The sequence below is a fragment of the Pongo abelii genome, chromosome 5 (assembly GCF_028885655.2).
Source record: "Pongo abelii isolate AG06213 chromosome 5, NHGRI_mPonAbe1-v2.0_pri, whole genome shotgun sequence".
NCBI lineage: Eukaryota > Metazoa > Chordata > Mammalia > Primates > Hominidae > Pongo > Pongo abelii.
This window is the reverse complement of record NC_071990.2, coordinates 127,756,257-127,775,376: the sequence shown is the minus strand read 5'-3', so window position 1 is coordinate 127,775,376 and position 19,120 is coordinate 127,756,257. Positions and strand designations below refer to the sequence as shown.

Genomic DNA, 19,120 nt, shown 5'->3' with positions numbered 1-19,120 from the left:
TATTGCCAACCTGTGATCTACAGCAGTTGTTCTCAGAAGCATGGCCCCTGGATGGCAACACTAGCATCACCTGGCTACCTGCTAGAAATACAGATTCTCAGCTCCCACCTAAATAGAATCAGAATCCCCATGAGCAATCTTTATTTTAACAAATCTTCCAGGTGATTTTGAAGCTTAGTAAAGCTTGAAAACCACTGATCTAGGGAGTATACTGTTATTAAACTTATCTACAGCCACAAGGTGCTATATTGATTGTCAAGATTAAAATACTGAGGAGGAAGAACTAAATATCCATCTTAAGGTCTCATACCCATCTCATCATGTTCATCAATCAAGACCTAAAATGAGGTTGAGGATTTTAAAGAAAAAAAAAAAATGAAACCCACAGTTGAGATACAGACCACCCATAACCATGAAGCCAAAACTGAAGTCATCCTGATTTTCCCAAAAAGGAAAATACGTGGCCAAAAACAGTAGTTACTAAATATACACATGGGGAAACTAAGGCTCCAGTTAAATTACTTGTTCAAGGTCTCACTGACTCTCTTCAACATCCAGAAAAAAATGCAGTTAATCTAATAAACACATCTTTCCCCACCTCTAATAAACTCCACATTCTAGATTCTCTTTCTTTTCTAACTCAGGTAGGGAAGTATGTGGCATATAAACACCCCAGACAACACAGAAAACAAGTCAATACATTTATCATATCACTATTACTATCCTCATTTTGACTTTGGTTTAGTTCAGTCTCTAACTCCCCAACATGAAAATGCTGGAGTTATAATTTTTTACCAAAACAGCAAAATTCCTATCTACAAGAAAGCCTCCCAAAAGGAGGCTTTTGGGTATCACACAGGTATCACAAAAGTCACCCAAAAGGAGGCTTTTGGCTGTGTGGTATCACATGGATACCATCACCTACTTCTACTGACTCTACCAACTTCCCTCATCCTACTCCACTTACATACATACACACACACACACACACACACACACACACACACTCACTCACTCACACACACTCTCTCTCTCCTCTACCTTGCCTGTTTCAGGGACAAGGCGGTGAGATTAACTATCACTATATAAGAGATAGAAAATATGGGGAAAACATCATTAAAAAAAAAAAAAGACATTACCTATGAGCACATTAGTTCTAACTGTCTTAAAACCAAAATTCCCTAGTCCAGCTCTTGAAGGAAAAATAACATTTTGATATTAATTACATTTACAGAACTATTCAGCATTAGCTACATATTCTAGTTGTTTTTTTTTCAAATTTACATTCTCTTGAGAAGTCCTATTTATTTATAACTATTTTTGTTCAGAATATAATTTTATGTTAAACATGTATACTTACATTACAAATAAGATTTAAATTTTTTCACATTAATGCTTTAAAAAATTACTAACTTGGTAACATATATTATATATATTACTATATTATGCTGAACTATGAATCCATGAGGCTTTCTGTTCAAGACTGACCACACAGGTATTCTTTCCCTTAGATGTCATTAAAGTATAAAAATGTATAAGTCAATATACAGATAGCAAATAAGCACATGAAAATATGTTCATCATCAGCTATTATGGACTAAATGTTTGTGTCCCCCAAAATTCTTACGTTGAAATCTAATCACCGGTGTGATGGTATTAGGAAGAACGACCTTTGGGAGGTAATTAGGTCATGAGAATAAAGTCATCATAAATGAGATTAATGTCCTTTAAAAGGAGGCGGAGAGCTCTCTGGCCTTCTTTCCTCCATGTGAGGATAGAATGAGAAGTTAGCAGTCTGCAACTCAGAAGAGGACCCTCACCAGAACCTGACCATGCTGGCACCATGATCTCAGACCTTCCGCCCACCAAAACTGTGAGAAAAAATTTTATGTTATCTATAAGCTATCCAGTGCATGGTATTTCATTATACCAGCCTAAACTAAGACATTAGCCATCAGGAAAATGCAAATTAAAACCACAATGCTGCATATTCTTGTCAGAACAGCTAAACTAAAAAATAGTAACATTACCAAATATTTGTGAGAATATTAAGAAAGTGGATTTCTCATACACTGCTAATGGACATGTAAAATGGTACAGCCACCCTGGAAAATCATTTGGCCATTTCTTTTTAAAAAATTAAACCTGAGCCAACTGAACACAGCAGCTTGCACCTGTGATCCCAGATGCAAGGAGGAGGCTACTCAGGAGGCTAAAGAAGGAGGATAACTTTAGCCCAGGAATTTGAGGCTGCAATGAGCTATGATCACACCACTGCACTCCAGATTAAGTGACACAGCAAGATCCAGTCTTTTAAAAAAAATAAATAAAAATAAATAAAAATTAGGCCTATACTTACCATGAACTCAGAATAAAACTCCCAGGCATTTCTCCCAGGGAAATTAAAATTTATGTCCATATAAAATCCTGCAGATTTTCCTGCACAGCGATTTTATTTGTAATAACCAAAACTGTAAGTAACCAAAATGCCCCTCAATTTAAGTGAATAGTTATACAAACTGTGGTACTTCCATACTACAGAATACTACTCAGTAATAAAACAGAACAAACTACTGATATATGTAACAACTTAAATGGATCTCAAGGACAATATACTGAGTGAAAAAAATCCAATGCCCAAAGGTTACCTCTTGTATGATTCCATTCATATGACATTCTCAAAATGACAAAAGTATAGACTATAGACGGAGAATAGTTCATGGTTGCCAGGGTTTAGGAATGGTGCTAGGGTAGGACACATTTTAAACAAGGTCTAATTGTGAAAGGATAGCACAAGGAGACTTTTTTGGTAATGAAACATTTCTAATTACAATAATGGTTAAACAAATCTACACCATAAAATGGCAACAGAACATGTACACTGTAGCTATATGAAATTCCTGGTTTTGATATTATACTATAGTTATGTAAGATGTAACCATTGGGGGAACTGGGTGTAATGTACATGGGACTTCTCTGTACTATTTTTGCAACTACATGTTGAAATCTATAATTATTTCTAAATAAAAAGTTAAAAGTAACAACTATTTGATGATACATAATAAACTTGTAAATTATCTTATTTAGGGGGAAAAATTATCTATTAAATCCATGAGACTTGAAGAAAATAAGTCATTTGCTCCAAATTTCTATTATTTTGGTTTTGGGAGGGAGATAGGTTTTGAAAAACCTTCCTGATGTTTATAATTGTCCAGTTGAGAAATTATAACATTACTACTGGCATAATGTAAAAGTAGATTGCATTGCTTTGCAAAGACATTAAAAGTTAAAATATTGAAAGTGCACCTAGATTTGACTGCATTTGTCTTTCTTCAGAGATTAAATTCCATAGTTAACTGTGGCTAAATCTAAATATATATAAACTTAATTCTAAGAAGTACGTTTTCAAAGTATTTAGTACAGTAAGATTTCATTTTTGATACATAAAATATTTGCAATAGCAACAAAACAAAAGCAAACTGAACTAGAGGACATTTAAAATAAAAATAATAGTAATTCCCATTAAAGGGTTAAATAGGCCTATGCATTTACTTGAGATATTTCATGCCAGAAAAAAAATACAAACACACACATCACTTATAGCCAATATTTAATAATCCCATATTAACTGATGTGTAAAAAATGTCTTTATGATCTGTTACCACCCAAAAGAATGCATCATAATAACTTTCAAGAATATGTTCTTTGACTTCTAACCTCTGCTCTTCTTTAGAATTACCTGTAAGAGGGAAAAAAATAAGATTCATATTGTATCTATGAAAAATAAAACATCATTCCTTAACAAAAAGTTAAATAGTCCTGGGTGCATAATATGCAAGACTGAATTTATAAAACCCAATTTGGAAGGTGATTAGGGAATCTTTCATCTTATAGTCTTAGATTTCTCTAAAAACAGTCTTATCTCAATGAATATGAAACATGCCTAGATTCTAAAAACCTGGCTTTATTAGTTCCCTCTAGATGTTAATTTCTTCAATTGTAAACCAAAAGTGTCCAGATTAACGGTTTCGAATTTGAAATTTTTAGACAATTTAGTTATCTAAATTAGGAGTTAAACAATACCAATTAAAGAGTTAAACAATATTCTTGAGTCTATATTAGACTCAAAAAGTCTATTATAAATCAGACATTTCACAACTATAAACTAGGACAAATCTGCTGCAACATTAAATTTCTTATAGTTGGACTGGAATTATAATCATTTGAGACTAAAACTGGTCATCTTATGCTGAACAACCTGTTAAGTAGATTATTTTCAAAATATATAGTCTGTGGCACAAATAAAAAAAGGAGATTTTTAGTTGTAAAAAGACTGACAGTATTAGTCAGAATATCTCTTTTTTAAAAAAAAACTTACTATTTTAAGTAAATAAACCTACAGTTTATTAATAAAAATCCTAAATGTAAAAAATACATGTATATTCTTCAATATCTTAAGCCTTGTTTTTCCCACAGAAAAATATTTACATTGACTTTAATAGTGTAGAAATTTGTTGGAATGTTTATAATTGCAAGATCATTTAAAGCCCCTAGAAAATGCCAAGACATGCACATTTCTAGGCTTCCACAAGACCATCAAATAAATCTGTATCTAGACTAGTACTTCTCCGTACAGGTAATTGTCATGGGTACTTCAAAAGATAAAGTTTGAATACTCAAATGAATTTACAAAACGCTGAGTATATTATGTACTCAAACTTACAAAATACTAAATGGAGTTCAACAAGTTTCCTTATTGCTATATTTCTCTCATAGCCTTTCATAACTTTACATAACTATAGTTATTTAAGACATTAGGATTATGAGAAACTGGATACAGGGTACATGGGAACTCTAAACTATTTTTTGTACCTTCTTATTTCAAAATAAATCTAAAACAAAAACGTCTACAAAGAGGTAGACTGTCAAAAATAAGTTTCTCTCCTCTATCATCCCCAGTCAACTGTGGTTGCCAGTTTCTTACACATTCTTACAGAAACAAGTTCTACAATAATACTGTGACTAATCAAGGAAGTATAGTATGCTAGGTTATCTACACTTATTTGACAACAGAAGCGTCTGAGATAGGGCCTTGATTAACATCATTTGGAAATAACATTTTCAGGAACATATCTGGAAAACTGCACCATAGGCAACATATTATTAACATTATATAAAAATAACAGTAAAAAGCAATCATCTCTACTTATATAAGAAATTTTTTTTTCCTTTTTTTGAGACGGAGTTTCACTCTTGTTGCTCAGGCTAGAGTGCAATGGTGCGATCTTGGCACACTGCAACCTCTGCCAAAACAAAGTTAAAAGAAATCAAATAATTGGTGATATGGTTTGGCTTTGTGTCCACTCCAAAATCTCATCTTGCATTGTAATCCCTCCATGTGGAGGAAGGGAGGTGATTAGATCACGGGGGCGGTTTTCCCCATGCTGGTCTCCTGATAGTGAGTGAGTTCTCTTTCCTTTATAAATAACCCAGTCTTGGGTATTTCTTTATAGCAGTGTGAAAATGGACTAATACAATGAGGTAATTAGGATAATTTTAAAAGATCAAGAAGAAAGTAAGTTTTGAAAAATTTCAAGGTGATGTATCTTCTCAGTCTACAGATAAGCAGACTGTAGGAACATGAATGTTTCCTCTAAAGCAGTGGCCATTAATATTACCATTGGAAATCAATAATATACATATGGAGGAAATCTAACTCCTTAATTAAAATCATGAACTCATAAAAGGCCAAATATCGGCTCAATCAACAAAGCTGAGTAAGGTATACAAATCAGGGAGAGGTGATGAACCGAGTGGTATTTTTGAAGTTTAATTCTTGCTCGAGAAAAGAAATTTGGATTTTACCTTTGCTGCGGCCAGTACATGCTCCTTGTTAATGACTCTACATTTACTCTCACAAGCGTTTGTCCTGGACTCTTCTGCTAATCGATGAACAAACAGTAAACAGTTCAGATGGACCTTTAAAACAGAAAATCCAAGTGGATTTTTAAGCTCAAATACTGATGCATTGAAATAATATTTTTAAAAATTAATTATCTCAAAATGTATCATTGTACTATTTACCATTGTGATTAAGTAAATTAACTCTTCTATTTAAAATTACATAGAATTCAGTCTAATATAAGTCCATCTTAGATTCCCTGCAAAGAGACTTTGTCATTGCAATACATAAAACAAGCTATGCAAGGCTAGACCAAAGGCCATTTTGTAAAGCATCATTATATATCAAAACGTATGTAAGATTCGCTTAGTAACAAATATTCCTGTTTCTGATTCCAAATGGATTTAAATTTATAACATAATTTAAAATTTCCAGAAAATTTTAAATCAAAACATATCAACAACTACATTTTAGGCTATTATTCCACAATCTGAGGTCAAAGATTTTTAAACAGATATATTTAATTTGAAATATTTATTAAAAAACATGTTAATAGTTGAAACTGTTTGTTTGCTAAATTGAAAAGTGTATGTACAAAGGTCAAGTTATTTGTCATCCAACAACTATCATAAAATAACCATACTTACTATTAATAATCTTCAAGCCTCTTTTTAAAAAATTATTTAAAATAGGTAATATAAGCAGACTGAAAAATTTTAAAGTCTATAAAAAAACTATAGTTATGTAAGATATCAGCATTGTGGAAAGCTGGGTAAAGGATACATGGAAACTGTGTACTATTTTTGCACCTTCTTTTGAGTCTATAATTATTTTACAATAAGAATATAAAACAACAAAGTTTACAAAAGGGTAGTAAACTATCAAAAATAAGTATATTCCCCATCTCATCCTCCAGTCAACCATAGCTGACACCTTCTTGTACATTTTTACAGAAACAAGCTCTACATATAAGCAAAACATATGTACTCATCTTCAGCTAATATATATATCAACATTATCTGATTACATATATGTATAAACAAGCTCTGATATGTCATATAAAATAACATTTTGTTAAGTATTTTACTCAAAATCACCATCCAAACCAACAAAAGTCCTAATCTACAAGAACATTCCTTGGAAAAAAGTTAAAGTACATGTAATCCAAGCAGAAGAAAATGTGAAGTGAGCTAAAGTCGTATCTCAATCTCCACTCTAGAATCATATGTAGTGCTCTTATTTATATTATTGCACATATCTTCCCCATCCTTTGCTTCTGCCAGGTACCTGAGGGCACTACCAACTTAGATCCAATTAGATAGTGTCTTTAACATGATTTATTCTGTTATTTACATGGTGGCAAGTGATCTTTGCAGTTAGAAGAACAATTTATACACAATACTTAACATTCACCATCTTGTGTACTGCACACTCTCCCACAGTTCACTAAATGTTAAATAACTAGTAATGTGATGTTTTAATGCTTTATATAATGCAGAGATCTTTAATAGATTGTTATATAGGTGTTTAATAATGTTCTAGTGATATGTGGAGAAAACAGAGGTTTGGGAATTTAAACAAGATTAACTATCTATGAAAGGTGGATATTCTTTTGGTACATTTTTGATGCACTATCTTCATTGATTCTCACAAGAACTCTGAGGTAAAGCATCCCAATTCCAATTATTTACATTATACTGTGCCAATTATTTTTTAAACTTTCAATGATAGCCCATTTATTTTGGTAGCAAAAACACTCCATAATATGGCACAATTTCATTTGTTAATCTATTCTTTCTACTTCTAAAGGTAAATAGCTTCCAAATACCCTCAGGATAAATTCCAAATTCCTTAACACTAAATCCCACTTGACTGGGATTCTAGTTTCACCTCTCACTGTTCTAAGCTTCCAGTTCTACACTAAGCCTTTTGAATTTCTTTGAGAATTCAAATGCAACCTTGCCTCTAGGCATCCTACTTGTTTATAGACTTCTCTGAAAAGCCCAGCTTCCCCCAATATGTAAGGTTATATTGATCCATAGCACTCTGAACTTTCTATCACTGCATAGACCACATCATGATGTAATTTCTCACTTAGCTGTCTTCCGCAATGTACTCTAAGGACATGAATTATGCCTGGTCTTTTCAACACTGTATCCCCAGTGTCCCTTAACACATTGCTTAATAAAGAGTAGGCAGCTAATAATTATTATTGCATGAAGACCCCACTACATCTCCCCAGATAAGGCAAAAAAAAAATTTTTTTTAAATCAGACCCAATTAAACCACACTGTCTTAAGACTTAATTCATTAACCTAGATGGAATACCCTTTCCTCTTCGTGGTCATGAGCCATGGATACTGTGATGGTTAGTACTGAGTGTCAACTTGACTGAAGGATGAAAAGTATTGTTCCTGGGTGTGTGTGTAGGCGGTGCTGCCAAAGGAAAATAATATTGGAGTCAGTGGACTGGGCAGACCCACCCTCAATCTGGGTGGGCACCATCTAATCAGCTGCCAGCATGGCTGGAATAAAGCAGGCAGAAGAATGTGAAAGTACTTGACTTGCTGAATCTTCCAGCCTTCATCTTTCTCCCGTGCTGGATGCTTCCTGCCTTTGAACATCAGACTCCAAGTTCTTCAGCTTTTGGACTCTTGGACTTATACCACTAATTTGCTAGTGGCCCTAGGGCCTTTGGCCACAGACTGAAGGCTGCATTGTCGGCTTCCCTACTTTTGAGGTTTTGGGACTGGGACTGGGACTGGCTTCCTTGCTCCTCAGCTTGCAGATGGCCTATTGTGGAACTTCACCTTGCGACTGTGTGAGTCAATACTCCTTAATAAACTCCACTTCATATATACATCTATCCTATTAGTTCTGTCCCTCTAGCGAACCCTCATACAGATACTGAGACAAATTAGTATTACTTTTTCAAATCTCACAAAAATTTTTTCAAGCAATCTATATCTATGTCATAAAACAGTTAATTGAGTGGTACTACTCCAATGCACTAAGGCTTATATTAAAATGGTCAGAACAAAAGTTAGTTTTAGGGTATTTAGCTAGGCATTCTAACTTGAAAAAGGTAAGCTATTCCATCAATAAGTTACTTTTAAAAATCTGCTTGCTTGAAAAATAAATCAAAAGAAAATTTATAAAGAAATACTTCTTGACAGTCTCAGTTGACAGAAAGACTGGGCCAGTCTGAATTCCTCCTCCCTTTGTCATAGCACTTTTGAATTTTACATGAACTATAAGTACTCAGATATTTGCACAGCATTCCTTTACATTTAACAGATGTTAACTCTCTCCCTAGTACCATCCCTGGGGCCAAACAATCAAATAAGGCATAAAACAAACAAAATAACAAAAAGCCAGTGAAGAATGATAAAATAACACAAGGAAATTATAAATAAAATGCTAGAAATGACATCAATCCACATAGTTGTCATGCATTTCCAAAATTAATTGTAGACTCAGAATGTTAAAGCTATTATGCAAAACACCAGGAATACAAAAATTTCCAAATTCAAGTTCCCAGAGTAGTGGGAGAATCAAACCCATAAATAAAAAGGCAAATGTGTGACAATAGATGATGGAGAAGATAAGATTTTTCCTTTCTAAGGACATTAAGGAAAGTGTCACTAAAGTAACATTTGAACTGGATTTTGGAAAAATTGTAGGTTGCCAAGTAGAGTGAAGACATCTTCAAGGAGAAGAAATACCATGTACAAAAGGCAGCATAAAAGTAGATTAATTTTGTGTTAAAGATAATGGGAGACAGAAAAGGAGCTATTCATTCTCCTCAAGAAGCTGCATACCACACTAGGAGACATCAGCATATGAAAACTCCTAGACAACAGTGTTAAGAGTCCCAATAGCTCAATTGTATGATGTATACTTTTACTGCTGTCCAAGTTCAGAAAAAAGAACAGATCAAAACAAACTGCCTTAACTACAGAAAACTTTGTGGATGATGTGGGATGCAAGTGAATTACACTTCTACATAATTTCATTTGATCTTACCTTAGGTCTTTTCATGATTCTAGCTTTTCTTTACAAATGCTGCTCCCTTTAATTTTAAGGTTCCTCTCACTTTACCTTGCAATAACTTTCAGGTGTAGTTTAATGCTACTTCATTGAACTTTTTGCTAACTCATTGAACTGGGTAAGATACGAAGTGTCAAAGGTGAGCAGAAAGCTATAAAGAAACCAGGGTAATCCATGCCATATTCAAGACAGTGAAGGCGAAATGTTTAATGAAAGCCAAACACGACGAGCATACTACCTGGGAAAAGCTAGTGACCGAAAGAACATTCTATACCCCATCAATTCAATCGCTTGAAATTTCAACTCACCCACTTTCCCATGCCACCTGGATCCCACCGCACTATGCAGCCCCTCTGTCCATGGGTTCTTTGGAGGAAGAAAGGGGTAGATGTGGGAAGATGCTGACTACTTGAGAAATTTCTACTAAGCCATTTGCACCAGCTAGTAGTCTCTTGGATATCTTTGATCAGGTACATTTCCTCTCCCTCCATTTAGAAGCCCCAGTGAAAGTTCCATAATATACTACGTAAAAATGTTTTGCAAGTGAATTTCATTTGAATTCCGTTCATTTGTGCCACCTCTATCACCAGCATGGGATAGTTAATTGGGGTCGGGGCACAAGACAGCCCGTAATGCCTCTTCTTACAAGATTTAAGAAAGTAACAAAAATAAGGGCAGAAGATAGAAGTAATACTTTTCTGGGGGAAAATGTGTTTTTGTTGTGTTTTTGGCTTCAGAGACCAAATAAGGGGAAAGGGGCGATAATTCTATAGTAGTTTAGCAAAAAGGAAGCAACAGATGGGGTGGCAGTGGAGAACTGCAGGAAGCAAAAGAGTAAAGAGGAAGTAGAAAAACCAATGTCGTTTAAGAACAGCTAGGATGATTCATGCAGTATGCTCTTATTATCCACAATTCTGTACCTTGATCTCCTGGAAATTATGTGTCCATTTATAATCGCTCCTTTACTCAAAGAGCCAAGGACAAGCTACCGAACATGCCTCCAGTGGTTTAAACCTAGAGAAATAGTGTTCATTGTGCCAGAGGAATATGTGTTCCAGGTATTCAACACACAAACTGAATTTATTTCAAGACAGAAACATTATTATACAGTGGTTTGATTGGGGCTTCTTATTAGGAGAACATTATGCTTCAGGTATTATGAGTCAGATAAGCAGGCTTTAGTAGTCTAGCTTAAAAACTGACTAGGTGTTCTATTACTTGTCTAGCAAAACGAATTAACAGTTGAGAGGACTCTTCCTACAAATAAACTTTCCCATCAGGGTCCTTTAGTAAGCACCCTAACCTAGAGGAAATAAGGCAATATGTTTGGTTAAATGTGTAAATAGAGGAGAGACGGAGGGAGGCAAGGGAGGAAAGAGGAGAGAGGGAGGGAGGCAAGAAGGGAGGCCCTTAAAAGGCATGTGAGCAATGCCTTTTACAATAGCTAAATAAAAATGACCCAGACTGAATTCCAAAATCTATTTTTTAAAGGGTGATTCTTTCATACCCTTTGAAAGTACATTAATCACGGTGCCAGATTGTGTTCCTAAACAACAATATTTAAAACTGTAAGCAGTAACTGTACGTTAAGCTCATGTGACTAAGAGCCTCCCTTTAAAAAGATCCAGATACTTACTTTTCGGCGCGGCCCGGTACAACTGAGCGCCAGGAATATGAACTGACAAGCCAGGGTGGAGCATACGTTCCCTGTCATTGTTGGAACTGCCTTAAACATGGGCCTGAAAGAGCTATAAATTGGCTCGGGGTGGAAAAACAAAGGCTTAAGGTTATTGCCCTTACCTCTCCCGTGCCCCATTCCCAGCCCGAGAAGGGATGGAATCTCACCAGTAAGTCACCACTTTTCTCCAGACGAAGTTGAGGCTTCTTTCGCTTGAAGACTCGCTTTAGAAAGCCACGGGGAGCCTTCCGCTTTATCTGCTTCCTCTGGGAGACTATGGTCGACAGCGCCATCCTCTCTGTCAAGTACCAGCTGCCTCAGCTTCCGAGGTGCTCTCTCTATCGCACACAAGCTCCGGGGACACTGGGCCAGCGAAAACAATCTGGTCCCTCTGACGCTTCTTCAGGCAGAGAAACCCCGGTCCGAACGTTCGAATCCGCCGCCAACGGAACGCGCCCGGCGCTCAGTAGTGACGTCACCCTGAGCAAGCCCCGCCCCCGGAGGCTCCTGGCTGTAGGTGGAAAACGCCCACGGTGGGCGCGTCCCGGGAATACCTGACGTCATTAAGAGCCTGCGTCCTCCTTTCATCACTTTCTGTATTATAACTTTTGCTCTGTGAAAGTATTTCTGCTAGGTTCCCTAGAGATGATTGGAAGTTGTGGAGAGATAGACTGGTAAGCCAAGGCAGTTCTTCAAGCACTCACTCTATACTGTCCCTAATACCAATGAACAGAAGTTTGTGATGTTTTATCAGGATTCCTAAAGCACTAATGCCATGCCTTCCTAGCGAGGAATGCATGATTTTCAGATACTAACAGTTAAGAATTTTACACTTCTACATAATTTCATTTGATCTTACCTTAGGTCTTTTCATGATTCTAGCTTTTCTTTACAAATGCTGCTCCCTTTAATTTTAGGGTTCCTCTCACTTAACCTTGCAATAACTTTCAGGTGTAGTTTCATGCTAACTCATTGAACTTTTTGTTATTTTTTCAAGCTGTTAATTTCTCTATCATCTGTGCTATTATAGAAGTATTAATAGTTATCAAACTTTAATGTGCATCAGAATCACCTGGGGGACTTGTTAAACTACTGTTTGCAGGGCCCAGCTCCCAGAGTTTCTCATTCACTAGATCTAGGGGATACTCAAAAATTTGCAATTCTAACAAGTCAGGGACATTGGCATTTGCTAGTCTGCAGACCAATCTTTGAGATCTGCTGTGATTTTAATTATAATTATCTCTAATACTATCTCTATTGAGATTTCAATATTATGTTATTGTGATCTCACCCACACAAATGATCTTTCTACTACCTGGCCTCACATTTCTAAGACCTCCTCTCTGCCAATCATCTTCTCCTACACCCTTGAGTTATTCATGCCTGTGATCATACCCTAGGCGGTGTCATTACTAAATACCTTTACCTTCGGTTTGATCTGCCACTTTCAATTTAGTTGTCTCTTTTCAACCGTATCTTCTATCTTTTGAACTTACTCCCTCCAACAATTCTTCAATGCTACTGGACTACTGTCCTATCTTTTTCAGTTCCTCTCACCACACATCCCCAGCTCTGCCACCCGACTCTATGCCTTATCTTCCCTCCTGTAGTCCATTGTGCATCGATCATCATAATACTGCCCTGTATTTCTCCACAACTTTATAGCCATTCTGTTTTATGCTTATACTAACCTGGCAACATTCCAATTCTGCTTAAGTTAAAATCTCAATCTATTCAACACTTGCATCTGTGTATTAATATTGGCATAAGAAAACAACACTCACAGGTATGTGTCTGATCTCAATTCAAATTCATGACCACTCATGTGGGCTCTAAGTACTGCTACAATCCTTTGATATTTCCTAAAGCCGTTCATTCATTTACTCATTCTCTTACATAGCTATGTCACGCCTTCTATTTCTTACCTACCCCATTCTCAATCTCCAGTGATGACATTGCCTCAACAACAAAATAAAATTTAAAAAAATCCATGGAGACTTTCTGTATGCTTTCACCACCCCATCTATTCATCAGTCTCCACCTGCTCCCATGGATGAGATGCCAACTACTCCACTTGTGCCCGACATCAAGCCCTTTCCCCTTTCCTAAGGACATTTCTGTAGCAATTCTCCTTGCTCCTCTGCTTCATGAATTTTCCTTCTTTGCCAATTTTTTTCCATCAGCACCCACACAGCTTATAATATCTCCAGGCTTTTGAAAACCCTCTCTTAATCCTACCTTTTGCTGTTGTCCTTCTACAAAACGAAACAAAACTAGAAACAGTTGGCTAAATTCAGTGTCTCCAAATACTCTTCTCTTATTCTCTGTTAAATCCAGTACAATCAGACTTTTCTAGCTATCTCTTCACCAAAATTGTTTTGGTCAACATGACCAATAGCATCATATTTGCAAATCCTATGGCCAATTTTCAGGCTTCAGTTTATTCATCAAACCAGAAGTATTTGTTGAGTTTCATGATTTTTCCTTCCGTAAAACAACATATTTAATTGGATATGATTCTCTTTTGTTTTTCTTTGTACTTGATAGCACCTCAGTCTCCTTTTCTGGTTCTTCCTTTTCTTTTTGATATCTAAATTTTAGAGTACCCCACGACCACATCCTGAGATTTCTCCTCTATCTACACTCATACCCCATGTGATCTTGTCCAGTATAATGGTTTTAAATACCAAATTTACATCTCCAGCTGATTCTCCCCTAAACTTCAGGCATGTATATCCATTTCTCTGATGGACTAGAATTCTAAAAGTCATCTTAACACCATGTCAAAAATTAGGCCTTGATCTGCCCTTGCTCCCCAAACATGTTTCTCCCAGTCTCTTACCTATCTTACGTGCTAGCACTTCCAACCTTCCAATTACTTAAGCCAAAATCTTGGAATCGGCCTTAGCCCCTCTCTTTTTCTCACCCCACATTCAATCTTTCAGCAAATCCTGTCAGTTCTACTTGCAGTATCTGATTACATCTCACCACTTCCACTGCTACTACACTTGGCCTAGACACCATCATTCACATGGCTTATTGCAACATCCTCCTGAGAGTGTCTCAATCTGTTTCTATTCTTTCTCAACAGAAGAGCTAAATTTAATTCAGATTACGTCATTTCAGGACTCACTAGTTGTTTCCTCTCTCCTTTAAAATCAAAAAACAAAGTCCCTATAATGACCTGAGGCCTTACCTGCCCCCTACAAATGCACATGCACTTACAAATATATAATTAACTTACTTACCTTCTACAATGGAGCAACTCACTCTCCACCATGTTAGTCTCCTTAATATCTTCAATGGTCCAGATGTTTTTGTCCCCCCAAAATTCGTATGTTGAAATCTAATCATCAATGTGCTGATATTAAGAGAAAAGGGCTTTGGGAGATGATTATGTCATGAGTGCAGAGTCCCCATAAATGGGATTAATGTCCTTATAAAAGAGGTCCCAGAGAGCTGTATTCCCTTTTCCACCAGGTGGGAACATAGCTAGAAGGCACACCATCTATGGACCCCAAAAGAGGGTCCTCACCAGAACCTGATTTGCTGGCACCATGATCTCAGACTTCCCATCCTTCAGAATTGTGAAAAACAAATTTCTGTTGTTTATAAGTGCTATAGTTTGAATGTTCCCTTTAAAACTCACACTGAAACTTAATCCACAATGTGGCAGTATTGAGAGGTGAGACCTTTAGGAGGTGATTGGGTCCCAAGGGTTATGTCCTTATGAATATTTAATCCCTCCATGGGTTAATGGATTAATGGGATATCATGGGAGGGGAACGGGAGCTGTGGCTTTATAAGATGAGGAAGAGAGTCCTGAGCTAGCACATTAGCATGCTCAGCCTCCTCACCATATGATACCATGTACCATCTCAGGAATTTACAGAAAGCCCCCACTGGCAAGAAGGCCCTCACCAGATACAGCCCCTTCACCTTTAACTTCCTGGCCTCCAGAATTGAAAAAAATAAAGTTCATTTCTTATAGATTACCCAGTTTTAAGTATTCTGTAATAGCAAGAGAAAATTAGCTTAGACAATAAGCCCCCAATCTATGTTATTTCTGTTATATCACCCCAAACAGACTAAGATAATATATTTCAGACAGACCTCAAGTACATGCAACAGAATACACTCACACACCCATCAGGTGTTTGCACTAACTATTCCCTCTGTTAAGAATGCTTTTTGGCCAGACAGGGTGGCTCACGCCTGTAATCCAGCACTTTGGGAGGCCAAGGTGGGCGAATCACTTGCAGTCAAGAGTTCAAGACCATCCTGGCCAACATGGTGAAACCCTGTCTCTACTAAAAATACAAAAATTAGCTGGGTATGGTGGTGTACACCTACTCGGGAGGCTGAGGCAAGAGAATTGCTTGAACCCGGGAGCCAGAGCTTGCACTGAGCTGAGATGGCACCACTACACTCCAGCCTGGGCAACAGAGTGAGACATTGTCTCAAATGAAAAAAGAAAAAAAGAATGTTTTTTTTTTCCCATTTATCTGCATAGGTGGCTTCATCACCTCTTTCAGGTTTTTGCTCTGACAAGTATCAGAGAAACCTTCTGTTTAAAATAGAAACACATGTAACTTTATATATGCCTAGAAGCTCATGTACACACATACATATACATACCCAGTCATGTGCAGAATCTGATCTCATCCCAGCTCTGTGTTCAGTATTATTATATTGGTAGCTAGAAACTGGTGATGGTACGTGTATTTACAGCATGGAAATTGGCAAATGCCAAAATTCAGATATTATTATTGTTGTTGTTTCTGAAAAGCAAGTTATTAATGAATTACCAAAATAAATTACACATATCTCTAAAGGCTTAAATCCCTAACCCTCTCTCTGTGGTTCATTTTTCCCTGTAACACTTTTTGCCATCTAATATTTGCTTCTGCACAGAGAAAAATTTTATTGTAGCTTGATTTATAATAGAATTGGAGACAAATAACATTTATTAAGAGGGTAATAGAGATACATGTTGTCACATGTATTAGTTTTCTTTTGCTAATGTAACAAATTATCGCAAACTTATGGCTTAAAACAACAGAAATTTATTATCTTACAGTTCTGAAGATCAAAAGTCTTAAAACCAAGGTGTTAGTGTGTGGCATTCTGTCTGCGGACTCTAGGGAAGACTGTTTCCTTGCCTTTTCCAACCTCTAGAGGGAACCTGCATTCATTGGCCCATGGTTCCTTCCTCCCTCTTAAAAACACTTCACTCTAACTTTGTTTCCATCATCACATTGTCAATCTACATAACAAAGAGAGAGAGGTTCTCTTAAAAATAATATTTATTCATGAACAGGGCATTGTAATGGGAGTATGCATGCCATAGTAACATTTGTATGTACTGAGAGAAGTAAAGAAAGACAAAGGGGTTTGTTTTGGTTTTGGTTTTAGTTTTTGAGAGAGAGTCTTGCTTTGTTGCCCAGGCTGGAGTACAGTGGCACCATCATGGCTCACTGTAACCTCTGCCTCCCAGGTTGAAGCAATTCTCAATTCTCCTCCCTCCACCTCCCAAATAGCTGGGACTACAAGCATGGACCACCAGGCCTAATTTTTTATTTTTATGTGACACAGGGTTTCGCCATGTTGCCCCGGCTGGTCTCGAACTCCTGGCCTCAAGTGATTTGCCCCCCTCAGCCTCCCAAAGTGCTGGGATTACAGGTGTGAGCCACCGTGCCTGGCCAAGAAAGACAAGGGTTTTAAAAGAAAACATGAAGAGGATTACTTGTTTTGAGACAATGAACCTTGGCTATGGTGCCAATCTGAGGTTGGACAGGCAGATGCTGGGCAGATGTCCTTGCAGAAGTATTTTTTGTGTAAGATTGCAATGGCCTTTGTGCAAAGTTATGATTTTTGCAGACCCTTTTGTGATAGTTCTTGTTATAAGGCATTTATGAATCTCCCACTCCACTTCATGACCTTCCCCAGCTCTATTTGTCAGGTGTTTTTGTTTGTTTGATTGTTTGTTTGCTTGCTTTGAGATGGTGTCACATTCTGTCAACACAGGCTGAAGTGCAGTGGTACAATCATAGCTCACTGTAGCTTCAAACTCCTGGGTTCAAGTGATCCTCCAACCTCAGCCTCCTACGTAGCTGGGACTCCAGGCATTCACCACCATGCCCAGCCAATTTTTAATATTTTTTTAATGACAGAGTATCACTATGTTGCCTAGGCTGTCCTTGAACTCCTGGCCTCAAGCGATCCTCCTATCTCAGCTTCCCAAGTCACTGGGATTACAGGTATGAGCCACCATCCCAGCTCAATGTGTCATTTTTTAAAAAATATGAATGAGTCCATTTCGATGTCAACAACTTTTATATTTCCCAATGTTAATCAAGACCTTTGTCTAAAAGCACTGCTGATAAATCATCCTGTAGTTCGGTTTTGATTGTCCCATGGTGCCAGGATGGACTTATCTTGGGTTATTGGTCTGGTCCCACATTGGAGGGAGTGAATGGCTACTAAAAGTCAGTTTCAAAATCCATTTAGCCAGATTTGAACAACAGAAAGTTTTAAAGAGAGTGGCTCTCCAGCTAAGCCTGTGGTCCATTATTAAGTTCAATTTTTGTCTGTTCCATAGTCTTTTGCTATCATCTCAAAGTGCTGGATCAGCTTTATTCTGTTAGTACTTGTACTGCTGCACAAATTTAACAAGTAACAGATACACAGCTTAAAAGGAGGAAATACCAGGTAAATTAGTATTAATATGACAATCTCAGTTTGCATAATGGTATTGAGCCACAAACCTAGGCTTAAAGGCAACTAGTTTAAATAAATCAATGACCATTGTCTTCCAAGTGAAAAAACTAGGCATTAAAAGGAATTAAAGTCTCATTATGATATGGAGCCATTTTCCATCATCTTGGAAAAGCTGTCTACAGCATGAAAATATAAACTTCTTGTCTTGCTTTGTAGTTTGAATATCTCTGGCTATACTGTCAGGTAGTAGGGTAAACTTTCTGTGTAACCCATGCATTAGGCATGAGACTTGTTCCTTAAAATTCATCTACTTTCAGCTTATAGGGCTTCAAGAAGAGAGTAGTTTCTCTTTTAATAACTCTATGGAAGAAAATTGGATTGGAGGAAACTGGAAGAATTTAGGATCTAGTCTAGTCTACAGGTAGATAACAAGAACTTGAAAGCAATGTGCAAAGCTACAATCTAATAACAGATGTAGTATAGCTTTTCTTTATAAATGTAAGTTTTTCTCTCCATATTGATAACATAGGAATCAGATTTTAAAACCTCTTTGGGATAGGAAGCCAAACCAAGGTAGACTTTAGATGTAACTTGTAGTCTTCAATCTTTGGACCTGCCAAAAAGTGACAGTTTTTATTCATTCACTGTAAGCCTAGGAACCCTTGAAATGAGGTATTCTATGCATATTCTCAAATATGACACTTTAGTCAAAACCTTGGTAACATAACCAACATTTCCAATCATATCTTGTTATAAAGAGAGAGCAGATA

At 36.8% G+C, this 19,120-nt stretch overlaps 1 protein-coding gene across 9 annotated transcripts in view; it reads right to left on the bottom strand.

Moving 5' to 3' along the window:
- CENPW (centromere protein W) overlaps positions 1-13,208 on the bottom strand; it is a 203,256-nt gene extending 190,048 nt beyond the window's left edge. For 4 of the 9 annotated variants that reach the window (XR_008526419.2, XR_008526420.2, XR_008526421.2 and 1 more), the window contains exons 1-2: positions 11,753-12,117; positions 5,866-5,979 (exon numbers count right to left, since the gene is read on the bottom strand). Coding sequence is in view for 5 of the 9 variants with exons in the window: in XM_054558134.2 (XP_054414109.1) it covers positions 5,866-5,979; positions 11,753-11,923 (285 nt within the window). In the remaining 4 variants the exon portion in view is untranslated. Of the gene's footprint in view, positions 1-3,593; positions 3,740-5,861; positions 5,980-11,588 lie in introns of those variants that run through there. The other 5 variants (XM_002817334.5, XM_054558135.2, XM_009242232.4 and 2 more) reach the window with 5 other exon arrangements.
- Positions 13,209-19,120: the final 5,912 nt, after the last annotated feature.